Raw genomic sequence first — 21,962 nt, 5'->3', positions numbered from 1 at the left:
CAGTCCTCACTAGGCTCCAGCCTTTGTTGTTTTGACAACATCTATTTATTGTGACTGAGAGAGATGAAGATTTAGTGCAGATATTGACTCATGCTACTCTTTGATCACTAAAACAGGCAGAACTGTTTTACCTGTTATCCAAACATATCCTTCATTCCCAGGAAAGGTCTGAATTAATTACTTACTGCTACAGTCCAATAAAAAACAATATCCCATTATTATGAATATGTATTTATGAAGTGCAGTGTTATGCTGAGGTAGGTTACAATATTAATGGGTTCATTATTCTTTTACTACAGATGAGGTGGTATCAAGCTAGTCTGTTGAAGAAAACATTATGACATGCTGTCAATCACAGCATGAAACAGAATATAAGAACATCTATTGAAGTTTTGTTAAGGCCAGTTTACCACATAATTATCTTTGTTTCCTTGCAAATATCTATTGCATATAAGAAAAAGCAATTCATCGAATGTAAAAATGCATGCCAATGCAAATATTCTTGTCAACGCTTATAATTACTGGATGTAAACCTGATTATCCGAATCATTACTATGATTCCTCTTTAATTCATAAAAATTTCTTTGCAAAAGGTGAATTTACTCCCTGCATCATGCAAACACCTTATACCTAATACCTTTGGGAGAAGGATAAGAGGAACTTCTATTTTATACTTTTTTTTGGCGACCTGAAGGATTTCTGCAGGAGTTTCTTTCATCACTTTCTCTGAAATGTGGCCATTTCATCTGATACCATTAAAATTCTTGTACTCTGAATTGAAATATTTACCTCATTACTCATGTTCATATACATTTTTATCTTGAAAATGAGCACTAATTATTATTCTTGAAAGCACTCTTCTCTATGGCAAATATTCTGGCATGCTGTAATTTCTCTTATTTTTTCATATAAACAATGTTTTGAAAACCTGAAATTTAATTATTAAATTTTAAATTTTTAATAATTTAATTAAAAATTAATAAATTTTTAAGTATTTATACTTTTTGATAACTCATTTCACAGCTTATATTATACATTTACTGGGACTTCTATGGGGTGTATTTAATCACCATCACTTTTTATATAAAATTAGGTATTTTTCAAAACATACCAAAGCTTATGGCTGTTGTGGTTTTTTATTTCAAATTACAAAATTATGATGTGGGATGCTGGACTAAAGTAAGAATGCTCATTGCAGGAAAGAGCCAAAGAATCTACAAATTCTGGAGAAATTCAGAGAAGCTGGAAAAGGCATGCTATTCAAGTAAACGTACCATTTTCAAAATAGAATCGATGAAAGTCCATCCCTTCCACTAAATTACCCAAAGCTTCTGGTTCAAAAGCAGTAAGGCCTGGGTCACAGATTTTTCTGTAGGAAAAAAAATAAAATAATGAGTTAATGTATTTTGTTGTTTCACACATATCCATTTCTAATTTATCAAACAGTCACTGAAGGAAAGAGTCTTAAAAAACACTGCAAACATAAAGTTTCTATCACAGGCCTTCACAGGGTGGGTTGAAGAGAAAACCCTAAAAAAGAACTGCAGTGACCTCAGATAAGGACAATACCTTATCTGACCTCAGATAATACAACCAGTTCCAGCAGCTGATAATCTACAATGCTTTAGGAGTTTCCTTCGAAACATTGCTAATTTTTAATTTGCAAGGGGAATTCTCTAGGCTTTCCCCAGTTTTTATAATTCCCTAGTTTTCTAGTTGTTATAAGTTTATTTTTGAAATGCTCTCTAAGTCCTATAAAATAAACTTTGCCTTGGAAATTAAATATTTTTGGAATAAACTGATACTATCTACATTCATGTGAACGGTCATTTAGACTGATGTGAAGGTAAGTGTCACATCTTACGTTTTCTGGCAATGTCCTCAAGACTTAAACTTTAAATACAAGCTTAATTAACTTTTATAATTGAGAGATTCAGATGCACATTAGTTTACTTTTTAATCCTAGAATCATGATTCAAGAAAAAAAATTTTTTTTTAAATATCCAGGGAAAGCCAAAGGGCTTTCTTGAAAAAATTCAGCAAAGAATTTGTTAAATACCTCCTATGTAGCAGATATTCTTTGAAACAAACAACAATTAATACTGGACTGGAAATAAACACAAAGTGCCCAAAACTCAGATTTTATCTGTGAGATAGGAAAGATTTAAGAGAGAAAAATCTGAGTTTCACTTTCTGGAGTAAGAGTTTTCCAGGTATGTGGAGAGGGATAGGCATACAGGGCGGCAAAGACCATGCCGGAGTCCTGCTGGGGAGTGATGTGACAGCCGGCAGATGCGCTGAGGATGGGGTCTCTGTAAGTCCCGTGGAAACAGCAGAGAAAACACTTCTCGGTACTGTGTGATCAGAGTAGGCGTCTCAGAGAAGGCGCCTAAAATCTGGATTTGAGGAATTTAGTAGTTCACAAACTTAGATAAAAAGAATGCATACTGAAGGATTTTGAACCATTAATTTGGTGAGGCTTCATCTAATTTCCTACAGAAATTCCCCATGTGGGAGACGAAAAGTTAAAACGTTTTTAACAAGAATACAAGTTTTAAAAAGATCATTATGGTTCTTAAAAGTACAGTTCATGGAATTTTGGAACTGATTTTTTTAAAGAATACTTTTAAAGTAGAAAATACTCTTTAACGCAAGATATCACAGTGGTTTATTCATTGTGGTAAAGAAACCCTCAGGTGCGGATAGGGTGGGAGTGGGTAGAGATTTTAAACTTTAAACACTCAGACTTCTTGGTGGGCAGGTATTAAAGCTCAAAGTTAAATATATATAATCTCTAAGAAGCAAAATGGCAAGAACAGTGTTCCCATGGTAACAGGACTTGTTTGCTGCCAGGGGCTATTACTTTCTCTATAAATAGACTTTTGGTTGTCAACATTAGTGAATCAAAATTTTTTACTACTTGATATCAGGGCCAAAATCATCTGAGGATCACTGTGCTATGATGGATCTTTTTACCCAACCATTGAGTCAACATAGTTGAAAACCTATTAATGTGTTCTTTCTCTCTGTTTCTATGTAAGTAAGTAATGTATGTCTCTCTCTCTCCTATCACAGGCTTTGGGTTAATAAAAGAGTCACAAACTGCTCCTTGACCTATGGGGGTGCATGCTCCAAACAGGTGTTCTGAAGACCAGCTGACAACTTTACCGATACCTCCTAAGACCCCCAAATGGGAGGTGCTCTGGGTTAACTACTGGGCCTGAGTATACAAAACCAAGCCAGAAGACAGGAAAAGGAATTAGTGAGCTGAGGAACTGAATTATTTAAAACACCCTATTTTAAAGTGTCTGAGAATATAGCAAGTGCTATATTTCGCCACTTTGGCCTGGCCGACAAACTCCACCATTCCACAGGGGAAAGCTATTGACATATTTTTTAAAGTGTATTATGTTTGATGAATCATATGGGTCTAACAAAGTTATATCAACCAAAAGAATAAAAGAGAGCTGGTCCTATGGTTCAGGATTCTAAACAACTCTTTAACAACTATTCAACTGTTTAATTTTCTAACAATAAACAGTATTTTTTAAAACTGCATTTCTTACTATTTCCTTCATTCTAAATATATTCTTACTAGGTCATGTTAAAGAACTGATACACACACACACACACATATGTATATACTCATGTTTGCACACACATTAAATTTATAAGAGGCAGTCCTGGGATTAATTTAGTTCTTATATTCAGTTACTGTCTTCCATACTTTATATTTGTTTATCTATTTGTAACTGATAAAAAAATATATAAAACTTGGAAAGAAGCAAGAAAACCCCCCACAGTTTCATCTCCCAGAGGCAGTATCTTTTGTTCACAATTTTTGTCCCTGTTTAAAATTCAAAATCCATGCCCCTGTTAAATTTTTATAGCTAGAAATACAGGGTTAAAGCAGTAATCTGGACCTTTATAACTTTTCTGGTGTATAATAACTAATTGTGACCCAAGCCCCAGCTGCTGCCACCACCATGGAAGTGTCCCCATCATACCCCGTCAGGCAGAGGGAAAGCCACTGGGGTCCTGCAGTCTGCTGCCCTCTGTGGTCAGCGGGGGTTTTATCCCTGCTCATCTGAGGGGCAGAGAACCTCCTACATTCAGACTTGCCCTTGATTAGTGGGCATCAAGATGGTCTCATTAGTTTGTCATTTGTATTTCCTCTTTTGCTAATGGTCAGTTCAGGTCCTTTACCTATTTTTCCACTTTCCAATCTTATTGTCTCAATATAAATTAATTTTAGGTACATTTTACAAATATTTTGTTAGTTTTATTTTGGCTTCAAAAAATTAAAATAGGTAACGTTCTCTCTCTAGGTAGCCCAATCATTTTACTTTCTCATTTCTATGAGATGAAGATAAAGTTCAGCTGTACTGGATGTTGCCTCCTGATTTCTCTCTGTCCCATCACCTCCGCAGAATGTGAGGAAAAACACCCCTAAACCCAGATGCACTTTCTCTGTGCTTTCCTGTTCTTTTGTTTTTAACCTCATGGACTGCTCTGCTTGCAAAGCCTTCTCTCACATGGAGATGAGCTCTGATAAAGAAATCCCCACTTTTCCTGTCAGAAGTCTAATCTCTCTCTGCAATCTTAAATACACTTGCTTCTCTCCTGGGGCACTTAAGTCATTTATACCTTGAAATGAAGGTATCAGACCTACCTACTGTATCAAACCTGGGTTGAATATACATGAGTTCAGGTACACTGAAGAATGCATTCATACAGAAAACACTTAGTCATATGCATGAAAGCAGAATAAATGTGCCTCCACTCACGTGTAAGCTTCAAAGTCCCCATTGTTGATAGCTTCGATCAGTTGTTCAGTGACTTTGATAATCTCTTGCTTTCGTGCTAAAGGCAAAGACAGAGAGTTGGGTGAGAAATAAAGGGTAGAAGCCATATAAGATTATTCTAATGATACTATTTTCCTCAAACAGGGTACTACCCATTTAAGACACAGCCCTCTCAGAATCATGGTGTTTTCCTCTCTACAATCTTGCTGCCCAGAGCTCCCAGATCAACGTTAGGTCCTTGTTCCGAGAGCCTGGCAGAAACAGTAGGAAGCTGTTCTCAGGTCCTACTTCAGACCTAGAGACTCACAGTGTGACTGTAACAGGACCCCTGAGTGAACAGGTTCATGTTGGGGAAGCACCACTACATCCCCTTTGTTAGAAAACGACATTCACCTGGAAGGTCAAGGCTGTATTTTTTTTACTAATTAGTTTTTATTACCTTTATCTCAACATGATTGAGTTTATGAACATTTTTCTCTTACCATTAACAACTGTGTTATTTAAAAAGACAGTCTTAAAGTATCACGTTACTAATACATCTTTCTTCATAGTATTGCTGAAATGCATTGAGACATTTAATTTATATAAAATTATTATTTTACTGTTTAGCTCAACTAACTCTATGAAAGGGGATGCTAACACTGTAACTGCTATCACATGTAGATAAATGGCCTTCCGTAAACTGTAAATTGGAAAAACAATGTATGAATTAATGCTATGGATGGAGCTAGAAGCCTTCCTGTAAGCTGTCAACACTGACATCAAACATGATTTGCTTCTATTCCTAGCCCACAACTGGTAAAATTGTTAAAATAGTTGACTTGGCTCAAATTCCACTTATTTCATCTGCCTCAAGTGTTCTTTTCCTTTTTGGAAAGCCTACTTTGTATTATTTGGCAATTAAGGATATACTATATACCATGACAATTTCTTTAGTTAAATTATTGTTGTAAATTGTTACTAAACTTGGTTGAATCTCTAATGTCTTCCTAGTTAGATTAAAAGCTCCCTGTGGGCAAAGAACATGTTATTTCTTTGTATCCTCTAAAAAGCTTTATCCAATGTCTTTAATAAAACGGATGCTCAATAAGTTTGTGGATTTGGCCAACTGATGTTGAAAACCTTTTCCTGATTTCAGAACATTATTCTCTTGCTAACGAAATAAAAGCATGAAATATTTTAAAAATTAAATTTCATTGAATTTTAAGAACATTGTGGTACTTCCTTAAATCACTGGAAATACACTGAGGGTAATCACAAAGTTATTTCCACTCTACTATAGTGAGGTAATAAGGCTGCTGTTCATCATAGAAAAAACTGAAGTCTGGTTTTAGTTCTTACTGATTAAAGGTAACCAGTTTGCATTTTTAATGAATCTGATCTTTTTAAAGTACATTATTAACCACAAACTTAAATGTTTATACTCACTTTCAAAACTCCAGGTTATCTAGGTTTAAATATTCCTTATTTAAAATAAATGTTCTGTAAAAACTAATGACTTCATTGAGACTATACGAGACTACCTTATAAAATATGGTTTCTTGATAAAATGGTTACTAACAATGTCAAGGTTGATAGTATAAAAAAAATAATCACCATATAGGGTAGATTCCAAAATAAGAGTTTCTTAGTTCCTATACACACTTAAAACATTTCTTGCCCGTGCTCTTTTGATGAATGAATAGCTATAGTATAGCAAATATGAAAACATACTGACAGGAGGAGTGTCAGGGAAAATTCTGTGACACGGACGGTGCCAGCGGCACATTCTAGCTTAAATTTATTTAGGCAATACGTGATTCATCTGTCTCTGGCCTCAGCAGTGTGAACATTTGGCAAAAAGGCATGACAGCTGACCCGATTCCAGAATATACAGGACACTGGTGTGGGGAGCTCAGAAAATGAAATTAGGAAAATGTGACTATGAAAACTTACTCCTTGTATTAAACCCTCATTTAAAACTAATAGAGTCCCTAAGACACTGGGTGGCTAATCATTAAAAACTATAGTTTAGAAAACAATGTCAATTTTTTTAGAACAACAACAACAACAACAAATGGACGTAAGATCAGTGCCCTTTGAAGAGCTTCATTAGGCCAAGTTAGTTTACACAGTGTGAGAAGTTCAGAGTCACTCTCTGAAAGTCTCTGGATTCCTTCACAAGCATAGTATGGTATTAGAAACATGGGGTGTGCGTGGCCATGTCAATGTGCGTGCACATTGAACTACTGTGCAAATACTCACTAGCTCTTCAACAGTTGGCATCCCTACAACTGGCTTAATCTTCATCCTGCATAATCAAAGTGACACAAACTGCCTTCTTAGTTCTTATGTTCAGAGACAGTGGTGCTGGAGCTGGCAAGACGGCAGATGGGAGGTGGCCAGGATGCCTCTGTGCTGCATCATCATAAAAACAAGGCTCTTGGCTTGGGAGGGGCCTGGAACTCAGGAATCTTTCGAGTGCTGATTTCCCTGGAGCAAAGGCGAGTGAGTCAGGGCAGCACATGACAGCTGACTCTTTAAAGGAAAGCAGGAGGCTGGGGATGAATCATTTGTATACAGTAGTCTGTTGTGGTTGGAATGGTTGCCACAGTGACTTAGAGGAAGATGAAGGGTTTGGTACTAGCCAGGTCTCCTCTCCTCCGCAGTGAGGCTGAGGGATGATCGCTGGGTGAAAGTGCCTCAGTGCCTCTGTTCTGTGGGGAGGGCCATTCTCCTCTAGCCCTCCCTCTCCCTGAGAGTAAGTGATGGCCACTATGGAAGTCCAAGTGGGGAGATCTGTGATGTGTCCCTACACTAAAGGTGAGGGAAGAGTGTACCAGTAAGGTGTTCCCTGAATACCCGAGGCTTCTACCTTGTGGCTAACCATTTAATCACAGGGAACTGATTACCGAATAGTTTTATTGACAGAATTGAGGTGCTCAAGCCTATATACCCACAGGTCCTAAAGGAGATTTCAAGGTTCCTACGGAAAAAGCAGGAGAGAAAAGCAAATGGGAGAAATATTCCAGATCCTGAGTTCAATCACATCCCATGCAATTCTGCAAAAGAACTGCAAATAGCATCATGTTCCAATTCATATTTTTTGGCTCTTTATTGTTCTAAAGAAGCCTGGAAGAGTAAGATAAGAGTGTGAACGGTCCAAGTATTTAAAACAAAACAAAACAAAGACAAAACAACAACAAAAAAATCCCTGGGAACTGAGAGTGATTATATGATAAAATAACTATTGATAGATTTCAACATTTCTCAAGCAGTATGAGATCTGAGCATCATGGCAGTTCTCTCTGATACGCAGACAGATGGTACCCCTCTGGTTAACAAAGAAGTCGGGAGTATGGGTACTGCCCAAAGCCACAGAGTTTGCTGATTACTCCTTTACACCATCTTGAAATACTCCTCTTTTTTCACTTCTCCCAGCTTTTCTTAATCATCTGATCACAGCATCTCACTCACATTTGCCACATGGACTTCAAATGTTTCAATTCCTTTTAAAAGGCACAGTCTGAAGCCCTCTTACCATATACTGTTATCCCTACAGTTCTGTCTATACCAGCGCTTTAAATTGCTGAATATCCCATGACTCCCAGATTGTTACTTCTAGACTGTTCCTCTAAGTCTGTAAGTCAGCGCCTACTTTGGAATCTCCATTTGGATATCTCAAATGCATCTTGAACCCAACATACCCTAAACTGAGCATGTGAATTTCTGTCACCACAAACCTATTTACTCTTCCAGGGACCTCATCCTGGTGAATGGCAACATCATTCATTTACACAAGCCAGAAAGAAACCTAAGAGTCATTTTTGATTCCCTCATCCCACCTCTCCCAATCCAGTAGTTCAAGCCATATTGCGTTTGCCTTTTAAAGGCCTTACACATTAATCCACTTCTTTTCTTCCCATCACTCTGGTACAACCAACCATCATTTCTTATCCAGAATAAATATCTAAAGAGGGACTATTAAACCTTTTAAAATCTAAACCAGGGAAGCCCATGTGTATATATGTGTGTGTATGTATAGATACACACACAATGTATACAAGTATCCAATGGAATACTACTCAGCCATAAAAAGGACACAATAATGCCATCTGCAGCAACATGGACGGACCTAGAGATTCTCACACAACGTGAAGTCAGAAAGACAAATGGCACATGATATCATTTATATGTGAAATCTAAAATATGACACAAATGAGCTTAACTATGAGACAGAAACAGACTCACAGACATAGAGAACAGACCTGTGGTTGGCAAGGGGTGGAGGAGGGATGGATTAGGAGTTTGGGACTGACAGATGCAAGCTGCTATATATAGAATGGATAAACAACAAAGTCCTACTGTGTAACACAGGGAACTATATTCAACATCCTCTGATAAACTATATGAAAAGGAACAGGAAAAAGAATGTATACGCATTATAACTGAATCACTTTGGTGTACAACATAAATTAACACAACACTGTAAATCAACTATAATAAATTGAACAAATATTTGTTCTGTTTAACTACTACTTCTACATTCACAGAGTTACTGGGTACTTGCCTGCCAGAGACTTGAAGGACACGGGGGTTGAGTGACTTGTTCAAGTCATCCAAAAAATTAAAACGCTGTGCCAGGACTGGAACTTTATTTGGCTGAGGTGTTGTCTGCTGTTTAATTCACTAATCTATGTTCCTTTCCAACCCACAGTGCCTAATTCAATATTTTGAAATCATAAACTTAAATGAACCACCTAAATGCCTTTGCACTTTCTCTGGCAAGGTGACTGACAACTTAATTACTGGGCCAGAGTTGTAATTAATTATTACACCAATTCAAAAAAATTGGGTGCCCCATGGTTTGTCTTTTTCCATGCTGCCATTAACAAAGATGATGGTTGGGAATAGTTACAATCTTAGGCAAATATACAAATTAGGATCATTCTCATGCTCTTGGTACTTTTACACCTGTGAACTCAGCTATGTTTGGAGTTTCCTGTGCAATTAACAGCTTGTTTCTTAGTCACTGTTGTTTTTTTTTTTTTAATTTCACTAGTTTCATATACTCACTCCAGTGTTTTTGGAGAATCCCAGGGACAGGGGAGCCTGGTGGGCTGCCGTCTATGGGGTCACACAGAGTCGGACACGACTGAAGTGACTTAGCAGCATCTGCAGCAGCAGTTTCATATATTATTAACAGTTGGGACAGTAATTTCCATTATTTTGGCTTTTAAAATCAAAGTCAAAGATTCTGGAGTTGATTGGTTTAATAATTTATAATATTTTATTCAACTATAACACCTGGCGATTACCAAATTTCTATTCAAGATTGCTTTCAAGTAGCTCACTTACCCAAAAATCACCTGTTCAATAACATCAATATTTCAGCTTTTTAATTGCTGGAGGTCCTCAAGATTTAAAAGATAAAATAAATTATTCAAATCATCTATGTACTTTGCTCTATAAAAAACTACTCTTAGTTTCAAAGTATAAATTGTTAATTGGGGAAGAAGTACTATTAGTCCTGTTACATTGCTATGGCGTGATAATAAATGATTAATGAATATTTAAAAAACAGAAATGTATAGCACTGAAATCATTTGGTGTAAGTGAAAATATGTTTAGATATTTTTAAAGGTTTGTGACAATATTATTGGGTTACAAAATATGGCTGTGTCATTCCTAAGATAAGTGTAAATCTGAAGATGAAAAAAATTTACTACTTTCTTAAAAAGATTAAAGTATTTGTGAAGTTTTTATAAGGATTTTCATTAAAAATGGCTTACATACACGTTTCAGAGTCTAAAGAAGCTATATGAGATCAAATAGAATGTTTGCTGATATGAGAAAATTCAGTGCATCCACATTTAAGTAACTGGGTAACTGTTCTGCCACCCCCAGCTGACCTACAGAGGCTAGAAATAGGACAACATTATGAATACCATTGGGTATTTTAAATATCAAGATGTTTTATTAATAAGATTGGTGTCACACCACTTCCAGTTAAGAGTTGACGACATGGGGAAAAAGATTTTAAGAAACTGGTTCAAAGATTCATGTCAACTGCTTAGATTTAAGATTAAAATTGTAGTCTTTAAGTATCAGGCTTATATACTTGCATAACAAGAGAAATATTAAGCATTTTCTAGAGGTATTTCTTTCTTCCACTGCAGAGCTAAATAAGGTGACAGTCAAAACTACTGTGTCAAAAGAAAAAATCAGATTTATAAAAAAGACAATGAGAGGATTTTTAAATATGTGGAAAGTTCTCTTTTAGCCTTTTTAAAAAATTTTTTTTGAGGGGTTGTATTGTCATGAAGGAAATACAGCTTTCCCTAAATCTTGGAACTATAATGATTCCAACTAACCCCTCCAATCAATTTTACATGGTATTAGCCAAAACAGGTCAAAAGTTAAGGTTAACTTGCTAATTCTCTGTCCTTCAGTATGAATATGCAGCAGTGTCAAATACTGAGAAGGGTTAAAATTCTGTGCAGCCATGAGGATAGGTATATTTTTCAATGATTTCTACTGTTGTTGCTTAGCTTATAATTAATTAATCTTCTTTTAAATAACTTATTCTTTTATAAAAAGTATAAAATTAGTTCACACAAACACTGAGTTCAGTGGAAAAGAATTTGCTTTATTCTTAGACAAATTTATTTATAACTACATCTTCCTGAATAATTTAATTGGTAGATTCATGAGTGCTCCCTTGCATCAAGAATGCAGGAGGAACTTAAGACACAATCCTCTGTGTTACAGAACCATCTTATATCTTTTTTCATTTTTCAAAAGGCAAAAATAAAAACCAACCAAACAAAAAGATCCATCAAAATTAATTGAAGCATGATTATCTTTGGATGTTTTTGAGAAAGAACTAAGCTAGTAAAGAATCCACCTGCAATGTGAGAGACCTGGGTTCTATCCCTGGGTTGGGAAGATCTGGAGGAGGGGATGGCAGCCCACTCCAGTCTTCTTGCCTGGAGAACCCCATGGATGGAGCAGCCTGGGGACTACAGTCCATGGGGTCACAGAGAGTCGGACAGGACTGAAGCGACAGCACAGCACAGGCTAACTATAGTTACGGTATAAAAATATGTCACTCTGTGACGTTTACTGAGCCCCATGTGACATTTTTAAAGGTCTGTTCCCTGTATTCCCAGGCTCACACGAGTCCCTAATCATATTTCAGCACTGCTCGCACCAGCGTTGCCTCAACGAAGTTGAAACTAAGCAGTTTTCTCACTCACCACTGTACAGATTACACAAATACTTTAGGAACAGCACTGTACTTTCTTGTGTAAAATAATCATCTCATTTTGACCCATTCCCCTTGACAAGACTGACAAGATAACTCAGCAGATTTTACTACCACCCAAGAAAACTCAGCACATCTGCTGTCATTGTAATCCCACACTTTCTTGCTGAAAATTTCTCATCTTCAGCAGCTTTCATTGCAAAGTTTATCATTATCCAATTCATGCTTCCTGAAGCAATGAATGGGAATTGCAAGGGCAGATCACGTCTAGTGTGGTGGAAAGAAAAGAGGCCAATTCACAAAACATGTCATAGAACCCAGTCCTACCCATACATTTTTAAAAGACCTAGAGCATCTACAATCAACAGTAAATTAGGGAACTAATGAAAAAAGGTAATGGGACAAATAATATACTTAAATAATTTTTTTCAATTTGGAGAATTATGGGAAAATAACAGACTCAATATGTCAGTTATATTAAAAAACAAGTTTGTCAATTACACTGTAGATCCACAGGCTAAGGCCCAACGTAGCATATGTGCCTAGATGCCTTAACTGATGCTCTGAAGGTTTTTATAGCCTTCTGAGATGCCACACCATAGACTGAAAAGGCACAGTAGTAGTCACCCTGGGTAAACTTATAATGGCTTATCACAACTTGCAAGAGACACTTAGGTTTGGGAGAAAATAACTTCTCATTTTCACCACACACACACAAATACATACACACACATTCACAAAATGATGTGAGTTCCTGTAATTCTTCTGAAGTCCCCGGGCATTTGACAGAGAGCAGTGATGAGACTCTGAGGACCAACAGTCATGTCCATGGTTAGTTGCTACATTTTTTCAAAACTTCATTTGGGAGGGTAAAAATAGCCTATCAGACCAGAAGCTCCTAAATGAGTCCTCATGGTTAATGGTTTTTTTTACTAAAGTGATACCTCACACTGGACTATGTCACCAGTTCAGCTCTGAAGTACAATGCTCAAAATTCAGCTTAGAGAATTCATTTCAAGTATGTGGACCCAAAATGTTGCCTGTCATTTCAGTAAAGTACTGTTAAGTAATGTTGCTGCCGTCAAGCCATCAGCCACTGTAGCCACCCCTCATGGTGTACTCTGAGGGGAATTCAGGATGGAAAACACCAGAACACTGACCCTAGATAATGAAGATGCATATCAAAAGGGGAATTTCACCAAGTTCAGACTCCTGCATCTTCCCATACAGAGAAAAGCACTAAAATCATTAACTTGAGATGTCTGGGTTATTTTATGGTTAGTAGTAATCTCTCGATGTTCCATCACATTTCTCTTACTTTTCCAGCAAAAACTAGCTACCTTTCCTCCTTGCTTACTTCTTGAGAGCAGTTCCTCAGCACTATGAGAGGTTGCCTCCCAGACTACAGTCCTTAGTAAGGTCCTCAAACAAACCATAACTCTCAGCTTTTAGGTTACACATTATTTATCCAGTCAACAAATACTTATTGGAATATCTTGGTCAAATTTTATGGGACCAGTAAAATTATTCTTGTTTTAATCAATGTGAGTACAGTAAGAATTACATTTATGAATCATATATCTCTGAACTAACAACATATGACTTTTTATTTATTCTAGGATGTATTATTTTAAATGTAAATGATGGTAAGATGTAATTTATAGTAAATACATATTTGTGAATATGAAATACTGTTTTTTATTTGTTGAATTAAAAAAAGAACATTCATCAAAGACACCATTTAGGTTATTTGATGAATAATTAACAGTCCACACATAGAAACTTGGAAATTCCAGGGGGAGAGACCACTGGGAATGCCTATAAAGGTTATCTTTAGCACTTGCATAGACAGATTATATACAACACTTCACAAACCATCAAAGAGGAATTCTTCAATAGTTCACAGCATGCTCATGTTAGAAAATTCAAGTTGTACTAGAATCTTAGACTCTAAAGACCTTAATACTCAGATACAGGGTCTTGAATATTTATCCCAAACAAATGTTTTGTTTGTTTTATCCTCCATAACAAAAAGCACATTTCATTTTTATTAACTATTCATATATTTAAACAGCATTAATAAAGACAGTATGGTACTGGCACAAAAACAGAAATACAGACCAATGGACCAGGATATAAAGCTCAGAGAGAAATTCAGGCACCTATAGCCACCTAATCTATGACAAAGGAGGCAAGCACATACAATGGAGAAAAGACAGTGTCTTCAATAAGTGGTGCTAGGAAAACTGAACAGCGATATGTAAAAGAATGAAATTAGAACACTCCCTAACACTATAAAGTGAAAATAAAGTGAAAGTGAAGTCGTGTCCGACTCTGCGACCCCATAGACTGTATGTAGCCTACCAGGCTCCTCTGTCCATGGGATTTTCCAGGCACGAATACTGGAGTGGGTTGCCATTTCCTTCTCCAAGAGACCTTCCCAACCCAGGGATTGAACCCCAGTCTCCTGCCTTATAGGCAGACACTTTACCGTTTGAGTCACCAGAGAAGTAAAAAATAAATTCAAAATGTATTAAGGAACTGAATGTAAGGCCAGACATTATAAAATTCTTAGAGGAAAATATAGGCAGAACACTCTCTGACATAAATCACAGCAGGATCTTTTTTGACCCACCTCCTACAGTAATGAAAATAAAAATAAAAAGTAACAAACAGGACCTAATAAAACTTAAAAGCTTTTGCAAAGCAAAGGAAACCATAAACAAGATAAAAAGATAAGCCTCAGAATGGGAGATAATATTTGCAAATAAAGCAACTGACAAAGAATTAATCTCCAAAATATACAAATGGGTCATGTAGCTCAATAAAACAAACAAACATGGGGAACTCTATGGCTGATTCATATCAATGTATGACAAAACCCACTGAAATGTTGTGAAGTAATTAGCCTCCAACTAATTAAAAAAATAAAAAACAAACAAACAAACAAACCCAATAAAAAAATAGAAGATCTAAAGAGACATTTCTCCAAAGAAGACATAAAGATAGCCAACAGACACATGAAAAGATGGTCAATATCACTAATTATTAGAGAAATGCTAATCAAAACTACCATAAAGTATCACCTCACACCCATCAGAATAGCCACCATTAAAAAAATCTACAAACAATAGATGCTAGAGAGGGTATGGGGAAAAGGGAACCCTCTTGCACTGCTGGTATGAATGTAAATTGATACAGTCACAATGGAGAACAGTATGGAGGTTCCTTAAAAACTAAAAATAGAATTACCATATGACCCAGCAACCACACTACTGGGCATATACCCAGAGAAAACCAAAATCAAAAAGACACATAAAACCCAATGTTCACTGCAGCACTATTTACAATAGTCAGGACATGGGAGCAACCTAAATGTCCATCAGCAGAAGCATGAATAAAGAAGATGTGGTACATATATACAATGGAATATTACCCAGCCATTAAAAAAGGAGCAAAACTGGGTCATTTGCAGAAATGGACATGGATCTAGAGACAGTCACAGACTGAAGTGAGTCAGAAAAAGAAAAACAAGTATCGTGTATTATAATGCATATCTATGGCTAAGGTCCATGGGGTTGCAAGGAGACATCACTGAGGGACTAAGCACGTTGAAATCTAGAAGAATGGTGCAGATGATCTTACCTGCAACACATAAATAGAGACCCAGACACAGAGAACACATGTATGGACACCAAGGGGGAAGTGAGGAGTGGGATGAACTGGGAGGTCGGGACTGACACATATGCACCAATGACACGATGGATAAAATGGGTAACTAAGGAAAATCCACTGCACAGCTTGGGGAACTACTCAGGGCTCTGTGGCTGCCTACATGGGGAGGAGACCCAACACAAGAGGGGGCGTGTACACATGCTATACAGTAGGAAGATTACAACGTCGGAAAGAAACGACACTCCGTTAAAAATCAACTAAAAATAGCATTCCTAAGCTCCAACGTGGTCTTTTTTTTAACTGATAAAGGTTATAAATGAAGAGCTTCTATTTCTTGAAGAGAGATTTAAAAACACAGTCTCATATGCTCACACTGTTTCTACACTGGTCACAAAATCTCTAAAAAAAATTACAGGAGTCTCTTTGAAGTAAGCTATCTTTTCTGTCATTGAAGACTGTTAATCTTTTCAGAGGTAATTCTTTAGCAATATCTTTACTTTTTTTCACTTAACTCTATATAATAATATATTTGGTTAGAATACTGTAATTCTCAGTAAAGTAGGCTAAGTGGAGAGTAAAAATACTCCGTACTCAAAATAGATATCACCACAGCAAGTTATTTCCCCCAGCTGAAAACATTTTCAAGTTCAAATTGAAAACAAATGACAGTTTGGAGCAGAATTTCTTTCTTTCAAAATCTGAAAACACATAGTGATGATGGGTTTTTGTCTATTACTCAAACTTGCCCATAAATCTAAAATTCTCTTCTAACATTTGCCGTCTGTGTTTTGCTTCAGATAGTGTAAATAACCACATGTAGTGATGTTAACAAAGACACCAATAATCCTGTAATGAATTATTTCATAAACCAAAAATAATAGATCACTACACTTAAGCTGTTAACTTCTGTCATGATGGTTTGCTTCTCTCTGAGGAATCAATGACTTGGGTAATCAGTCTCTAAGAGGGATATTTTATGTTATAGTTATCGAGAGAGTTTGCTTGAGAAGTAATTTGGCATAGGTAGGCTCCTTTTAAAATGTATTTTACTTTTGTCAAAAACAATCAGTCTACATACTCTTCTTTTATTCTCATCAGGGATAATCAAGACACACTCAGAATAAGCCAATTTTTCAAAACACCTGAAAACATTCAGGGATAAAATACTTTAAATGAGGGAAGATGGAGTCTTTACTTAAAATATCTTCTGTTTAATTAAAAACAAAATATGTCTCTCAAAATTTTTAAGAGTTTAAAACAAAATTAACTTAATATAAAAACCTCATAATTAATTCATTAACTTATTAAGTGCCTACTATATAATGGCACCCCACTCCAGTACCCTTGCCTGGAAACTCCCATGGATGGAGGAGCCTGGTAGGCTACAGTCCATGGGGTCGCAAAGAGTCGGACACGACTGAGCAACTTCACTTTCACTTTTCACTTTCATGCACTGGAGAAGGAAATGGCAACCCACTCCAGTGTTCTTGCCTGGAGAAGCCCGGGGACGGGGGAGCCTGGTGGGCTGCCGTCTGTGGGGTCGCACAGAGTTGGACACGACTGAAGGGACTTAGCAGCAGCAGCAGCAGCATATGGTATCATGGAGGCAAAAAATGGTGAATTAAAATAATCTGTGTAAAATTCATGACAAGTTAATATTGTTACCTTAATAAAAGCTTTTTAAAAATTTTGGCTTTGTTTTAACCCCAAAGTGAATTTATTTTCTGTACTTGGACAGCTTCTATGTTTGCTTATATATAGAGACTGGCTGGATTCTATATTGTGGGTCTTAACATTTACAGATGTTTACGCACTTATCAAAATAAATGGCTAACAATATAGAAACACTGAAGCTACAATAAAAAAACACAGATCCCTTTAGATTCATAGACTCTTAATAGTGAACTTCTGTGCTTATGTCATGTATTCACAGCAAAGAATGGCCAGAAATAATGTAATTAATTTTGTTGACTATCATGGGTCAGGCATTTAATAAATATCTGCTCTAGTCAACATGGCCATGTTTTGATATTGTTATCATTGTTAGGTTTGAACCATATTAAATTACCAGTTTTGAAGGTAAAAAATAGTTAAGTATTGAGACATCATTATCACCACTGTACACAGTGTGACTCAGAGAGGTTTACACGGGCAGCTGGATTGCTTAGCTGATAAAGGGCTGGGGTGTAATTCAAACCTACTATATTCGACACCAAAATGCCTGCTCCATCCAAACAGGAAAGAAGATCCTGTGACTTACTTTTTCAATTTTCTTTTTCTATATTTTTAGTTCCTAAATTATGGGGTAGAGGCAGGGAACATGTAGACAAAAGTCTATGAAAATAAAAAAGTTGGGATGTGATCCTAACTTTTAGAGCATTCTAGTATTTTTAGTGGCTATTAGGACATGGCATAGTTGATTTCCATCATGTTTCCTTCCTCCTTCAATTAAATACTTATTCCTACCATTGCCAAACACTGGTCTAGATACTGTGGCTAAAGATATGGACAAAACAGTCAAAAGTCTCTGCTCTACATCCCAATAGGGGAAAAGAGCCAGATAATGATACATTTAGGAAAGGAGGAAAGCAGAGAACGAGAATGAGAATAACGGATTTGGAGGGTAGCAGTTTAAAATTAGGGTCATCTAGGAAGATCTGAGAAGCTTTAACATTTGATCAGAAACTAAAAAAAGAGAAGAGGCAGCAAGTGCATGGAATCTGTATCAGGACATATCAGGCAGGAAATGGCAAGTGCAAAGGCCCTGAGGCAGCAACCTGCTTGCTATGAGTCAGGATAGAGTTCCTGAGACATAATAGGAGATGAAGTCAGATGGTAAAGAGAGGTATGATTGGAAGAGGTCCTGATCTCTGAGGGTACTATAATCCATGCTAATTGCATTAGTAGCCACTAGAGAATACAAACCAGAAACAAGACATGATCTGACATACTTTAAAAGCATCTCTTTGACTATTATCTTGTGAACTGACCACAGAAGGTAATACCAAAACAGGCTGACTGGCTAAGAAGTCATGTCAATAATGTAGTCAAACGATGTTGATGCTTTTGTGGACCAGGGTGATGGAAATGGATCTAGTGAGCAGTAGTCAAAGAAAAAAAAAAGAACAGAGTGTATACTGGTTTGACAAACAGGAAAATCAATAGGAATGACTGACTGCCAAGCCAACAGGAATTGCTGATATGATAGACTGTGTGTAAAAGCAAAACTGAGGAGACCAAAAAATCCCCCAATACCTATAACTAAAACTGTCTTTTTGTACTAAATATGATGCTACTTTTCATATGATGCACTGGCAAATTTAACAACACTGACCAATGAAAAAATGTTACACTATTAAATATCAAAAGAAATAAAGACAGACTACCTAATTCACTAAGCGTTAAGGACAAATACCTTATTCATGTATCTTGGAAGAAATATTCTTTAACATAGGATAAAATTTGAATGCAAAAACAGCCATTCACTAGGGAAATGCATTAGCAGATATAATCTCATTAAACAATGTACTAGATGACTGATAACTCCTTGAGGGAAAAGGTAAGCCTTCTTTTAGCCTCAGCCTAGTCTGTCATATCCAGTACATAGTAGGTGTTCAATGATCTTTTTTAAAAAAAAAACTGCATGAATCCAAAGTTTTCAAATATTTTGTTAGGAATCACACGTGTTATATGCAACTGAAATTTTCTGTACTTCCTCACATATGACTATCTGTAGCTATGTTCTTATGCTTATTTTTCAATGAACATATTACTCCTTGTTTCAGAGTTATCTGGATACAAGCCAAAAACAAAGAAAATATATTATCATGCAGAATCATCTTTATCTTTTCTAGGCCTGCTCATGAGGGCAAGAAGTGTGGCTAGTGCCTTCTTAGTGCATCTTACACTGTAAGTGTGGTGTATTTGTTGCACTAAATTAAATAATGAAAAAACTATTCCAAAATACAAATAAATAAAAACCATTTACTTCTAGACAGTCTGCTCTTATAGCATCTTCATTCAGTAATGCTTTCTCTGCTTCTCCTGTAATATTCTCCATTTAATATATTGGTCTGAAATTGAAGAATTTATAATCTGGTGGAATGGATTAAAAATTCCATAGGACTAAGGTGGACTAAGATTTGTTTCTTTGACCACTTTAGAACTAGTTTATCCTGAAAAAAATCAAAGGAACTATTTTGCGGAAATCCATACTAAAAAAAAAAATGAGGCCATTTTCACTGACAAGAAGAATCACTAAAAATATAAACATACACTTTCACATAATTTCTCAGTTCAGTTCAGTTCAGTCGCTCAGTTGTGTCCGACTCTTTGCGACCCCATGAACTGCAGCACGCCAGGCCTCCCTGTCCATCACAAACTCCCAGAGTTTACTCAAACACACGTCCATCGAGTAATACAAACTCAGCAAAGGACTCTAAAGTGATTATTTTACTAAAGTAATTATTTTATTCTAATAAATAATTTCAGAATTATAAAGCTTATAGTTAAAAATATTATGATTTAAATTCTGTATAGAAATGCATTAAGTCAAATAATAATTTTAGATATTAAGTAATTTTATATAATACATACTTTAAAAACATGAAATACACCCTCATAATAATTCTTACTGGAACTTAATAAAGTGCTAATTTTACAGTCCATTAGTACTATAACAGCTTTGGATATACAGGTTAGTAGATAATTTTTTTCCCATTTTAATAACATTCCCTAAAACTGCAGTGATTTATTCCTGTGAGCCCAGTGATTTAATTCAACTTTAAATTAAATGTCTTTCTATAATTATTCTCAACAGTTTATATTATTAACATATATTACTTTACTATATATTATTTTACAATGTATAACTGAAAATACTTTAAAAATATGGACCTTACTAGTATTGCATTAAAGTGGTATAGGAAAAAAAAAAAAAGTGCAACTCTGTATTATTGATTTCATCATCTAAATTCTGTAACCTGGGGAAACCAGAGCCACAGAGAAGTTATGCAACTTGTTTAACCCAAGTGGCACAAAAGCTGGCACTAGAAACAGAGTGTAGACTCCAGATTCCACGCTGGCGAATTCTAGCAAAAGTGAGATCTTTGCTGGTGTTTTTTATATCAGTTAAAGAAAGTAATTAAGTTATAATCTGAAAAGATAAGAAGCCAGAGGGGAGTAATAAAAATACTTGAGAACTTGTACATGTTAACTTTAGCAGCTTATTTTTATCAGGTAATGGAAAAAATAGATACATAAAAGTTTACACTTAATATATGCAGCTGTATTATAATGTAAATTAGATCTTTAAAACTGATTGATCACTAAAATTTTGATTATATGAATTGATTTGATTACCTCCTATTATTAATTTCCATATAAAGTAATATCTATGAATAGTAAATGTTATATTTTTAAACTCTGAATTTTGAAAATAAATTCAAAGGTAAAAATCCAATGGCTGAATCAAGATTTAAAAACTGATGGAAGGGATCTTATAACATATGCTTTCAGAATTTATGAGGATTTAATAAAATCATGCTACATTTTCCCTGTGGAGTTTTCTAAAAGTGCACACAAATATTTACAGACTTGCTAAGTAAAGCCATTTAAAGAAACTTTAAACTGAGAAAAGGTATTAATATAGAATGAGCTTACGCTTTTCTAATGATAAAATTAGTAGCTACATGTTTTTATTGGTTGGTTTCATTTATTTTGATTTGATTTCAGACTTTATTTTAAGCTGGGGTTGGCAAGAGCTTTTGACCCCATACTATTTTGTCAGCAGGGCTAAACAAGCCTGAGGCTATCACTGACAAATTTAAGATTCAAATCTCACAGAAGGCGAAAGAGTAAAGAAAAAAAAAAGCAGACTAAGTACAGAGGGTAAAAAAAAAAGGAATGTGGAAAAGAAGAAAGAAAGAGAAAATGAAGCAATTTTACATTGGTGATAGAGTGGAATGAATTCGGCATCAGTCCTGTAAGTTACTGATCCTGATATAAAAGATAAATAGGTAGACACACAATTTGCAAACAGAAATTTTTCTTACCACATCTTTTTAAAAATCAAAGTTTGGATTAGAAACCTAAAAGAAGTTACGGATACACTGTTCTGGGCTTCCCTGGTGGCTCAGATGGTGAAGAATCTGCCTGCAATGCAGGAGACCCAGGTTCAGTCCCTGGGTCAGGAAGAGCCCCTGGAGAAGGGAATGGCAACCCACTCCAGTATTCTT

General features: G+C 35.9%; 1 protein-coding gene across 13 annotated transcripts in view; it reads right to left on the bottom strand.

Annotated features, from left to right (window-relative positions):
* The window catches only part of CAMK2D (calcium/calmodulin dependent protein kinase II delta), a 309,449-nt gene that overhangs the window by 5,852 nt on the left and 281,635 nt on the right, over positions 1–21,962 (bottom strand). For all 13 annotated transcript variants that reach the window (XM_061164157.1, XM_061164148.1, XM_061164144.1 and 10 more), the window contains 2 exons: positions 4,788–4,863; positions 1,275–1,369 (listed from right to left, as the gene is read on the bottom strand). In XM_061164157.1, coding sequence (XP_061020140.1) covers positions 1,275–1,369; positions 4,788–4,863 — 171 coding nt within the window. The remainder of the gene's footprint in view (positions 1–1,274; positions 1,370–4,787; positions 4,864–21,962) is intronic.

Source organism: Dama dama, chromosome 17 (assembly GCF_033118175.1).
Source record: "Dama dama isolate Ldn47 chromosome 17, ASM3311817v1, whole genome shotgun sequence".
Taxonomy (NCBI): domain Eukaryota; kingdom Metazoa; phylum Chordata; class Mammalia; order Artiodactyla; family Cervidae; genus Dama; species Dama dama.
This window is presented reverse-complemented; position numbering and strand designations above follow the sequence as displayed.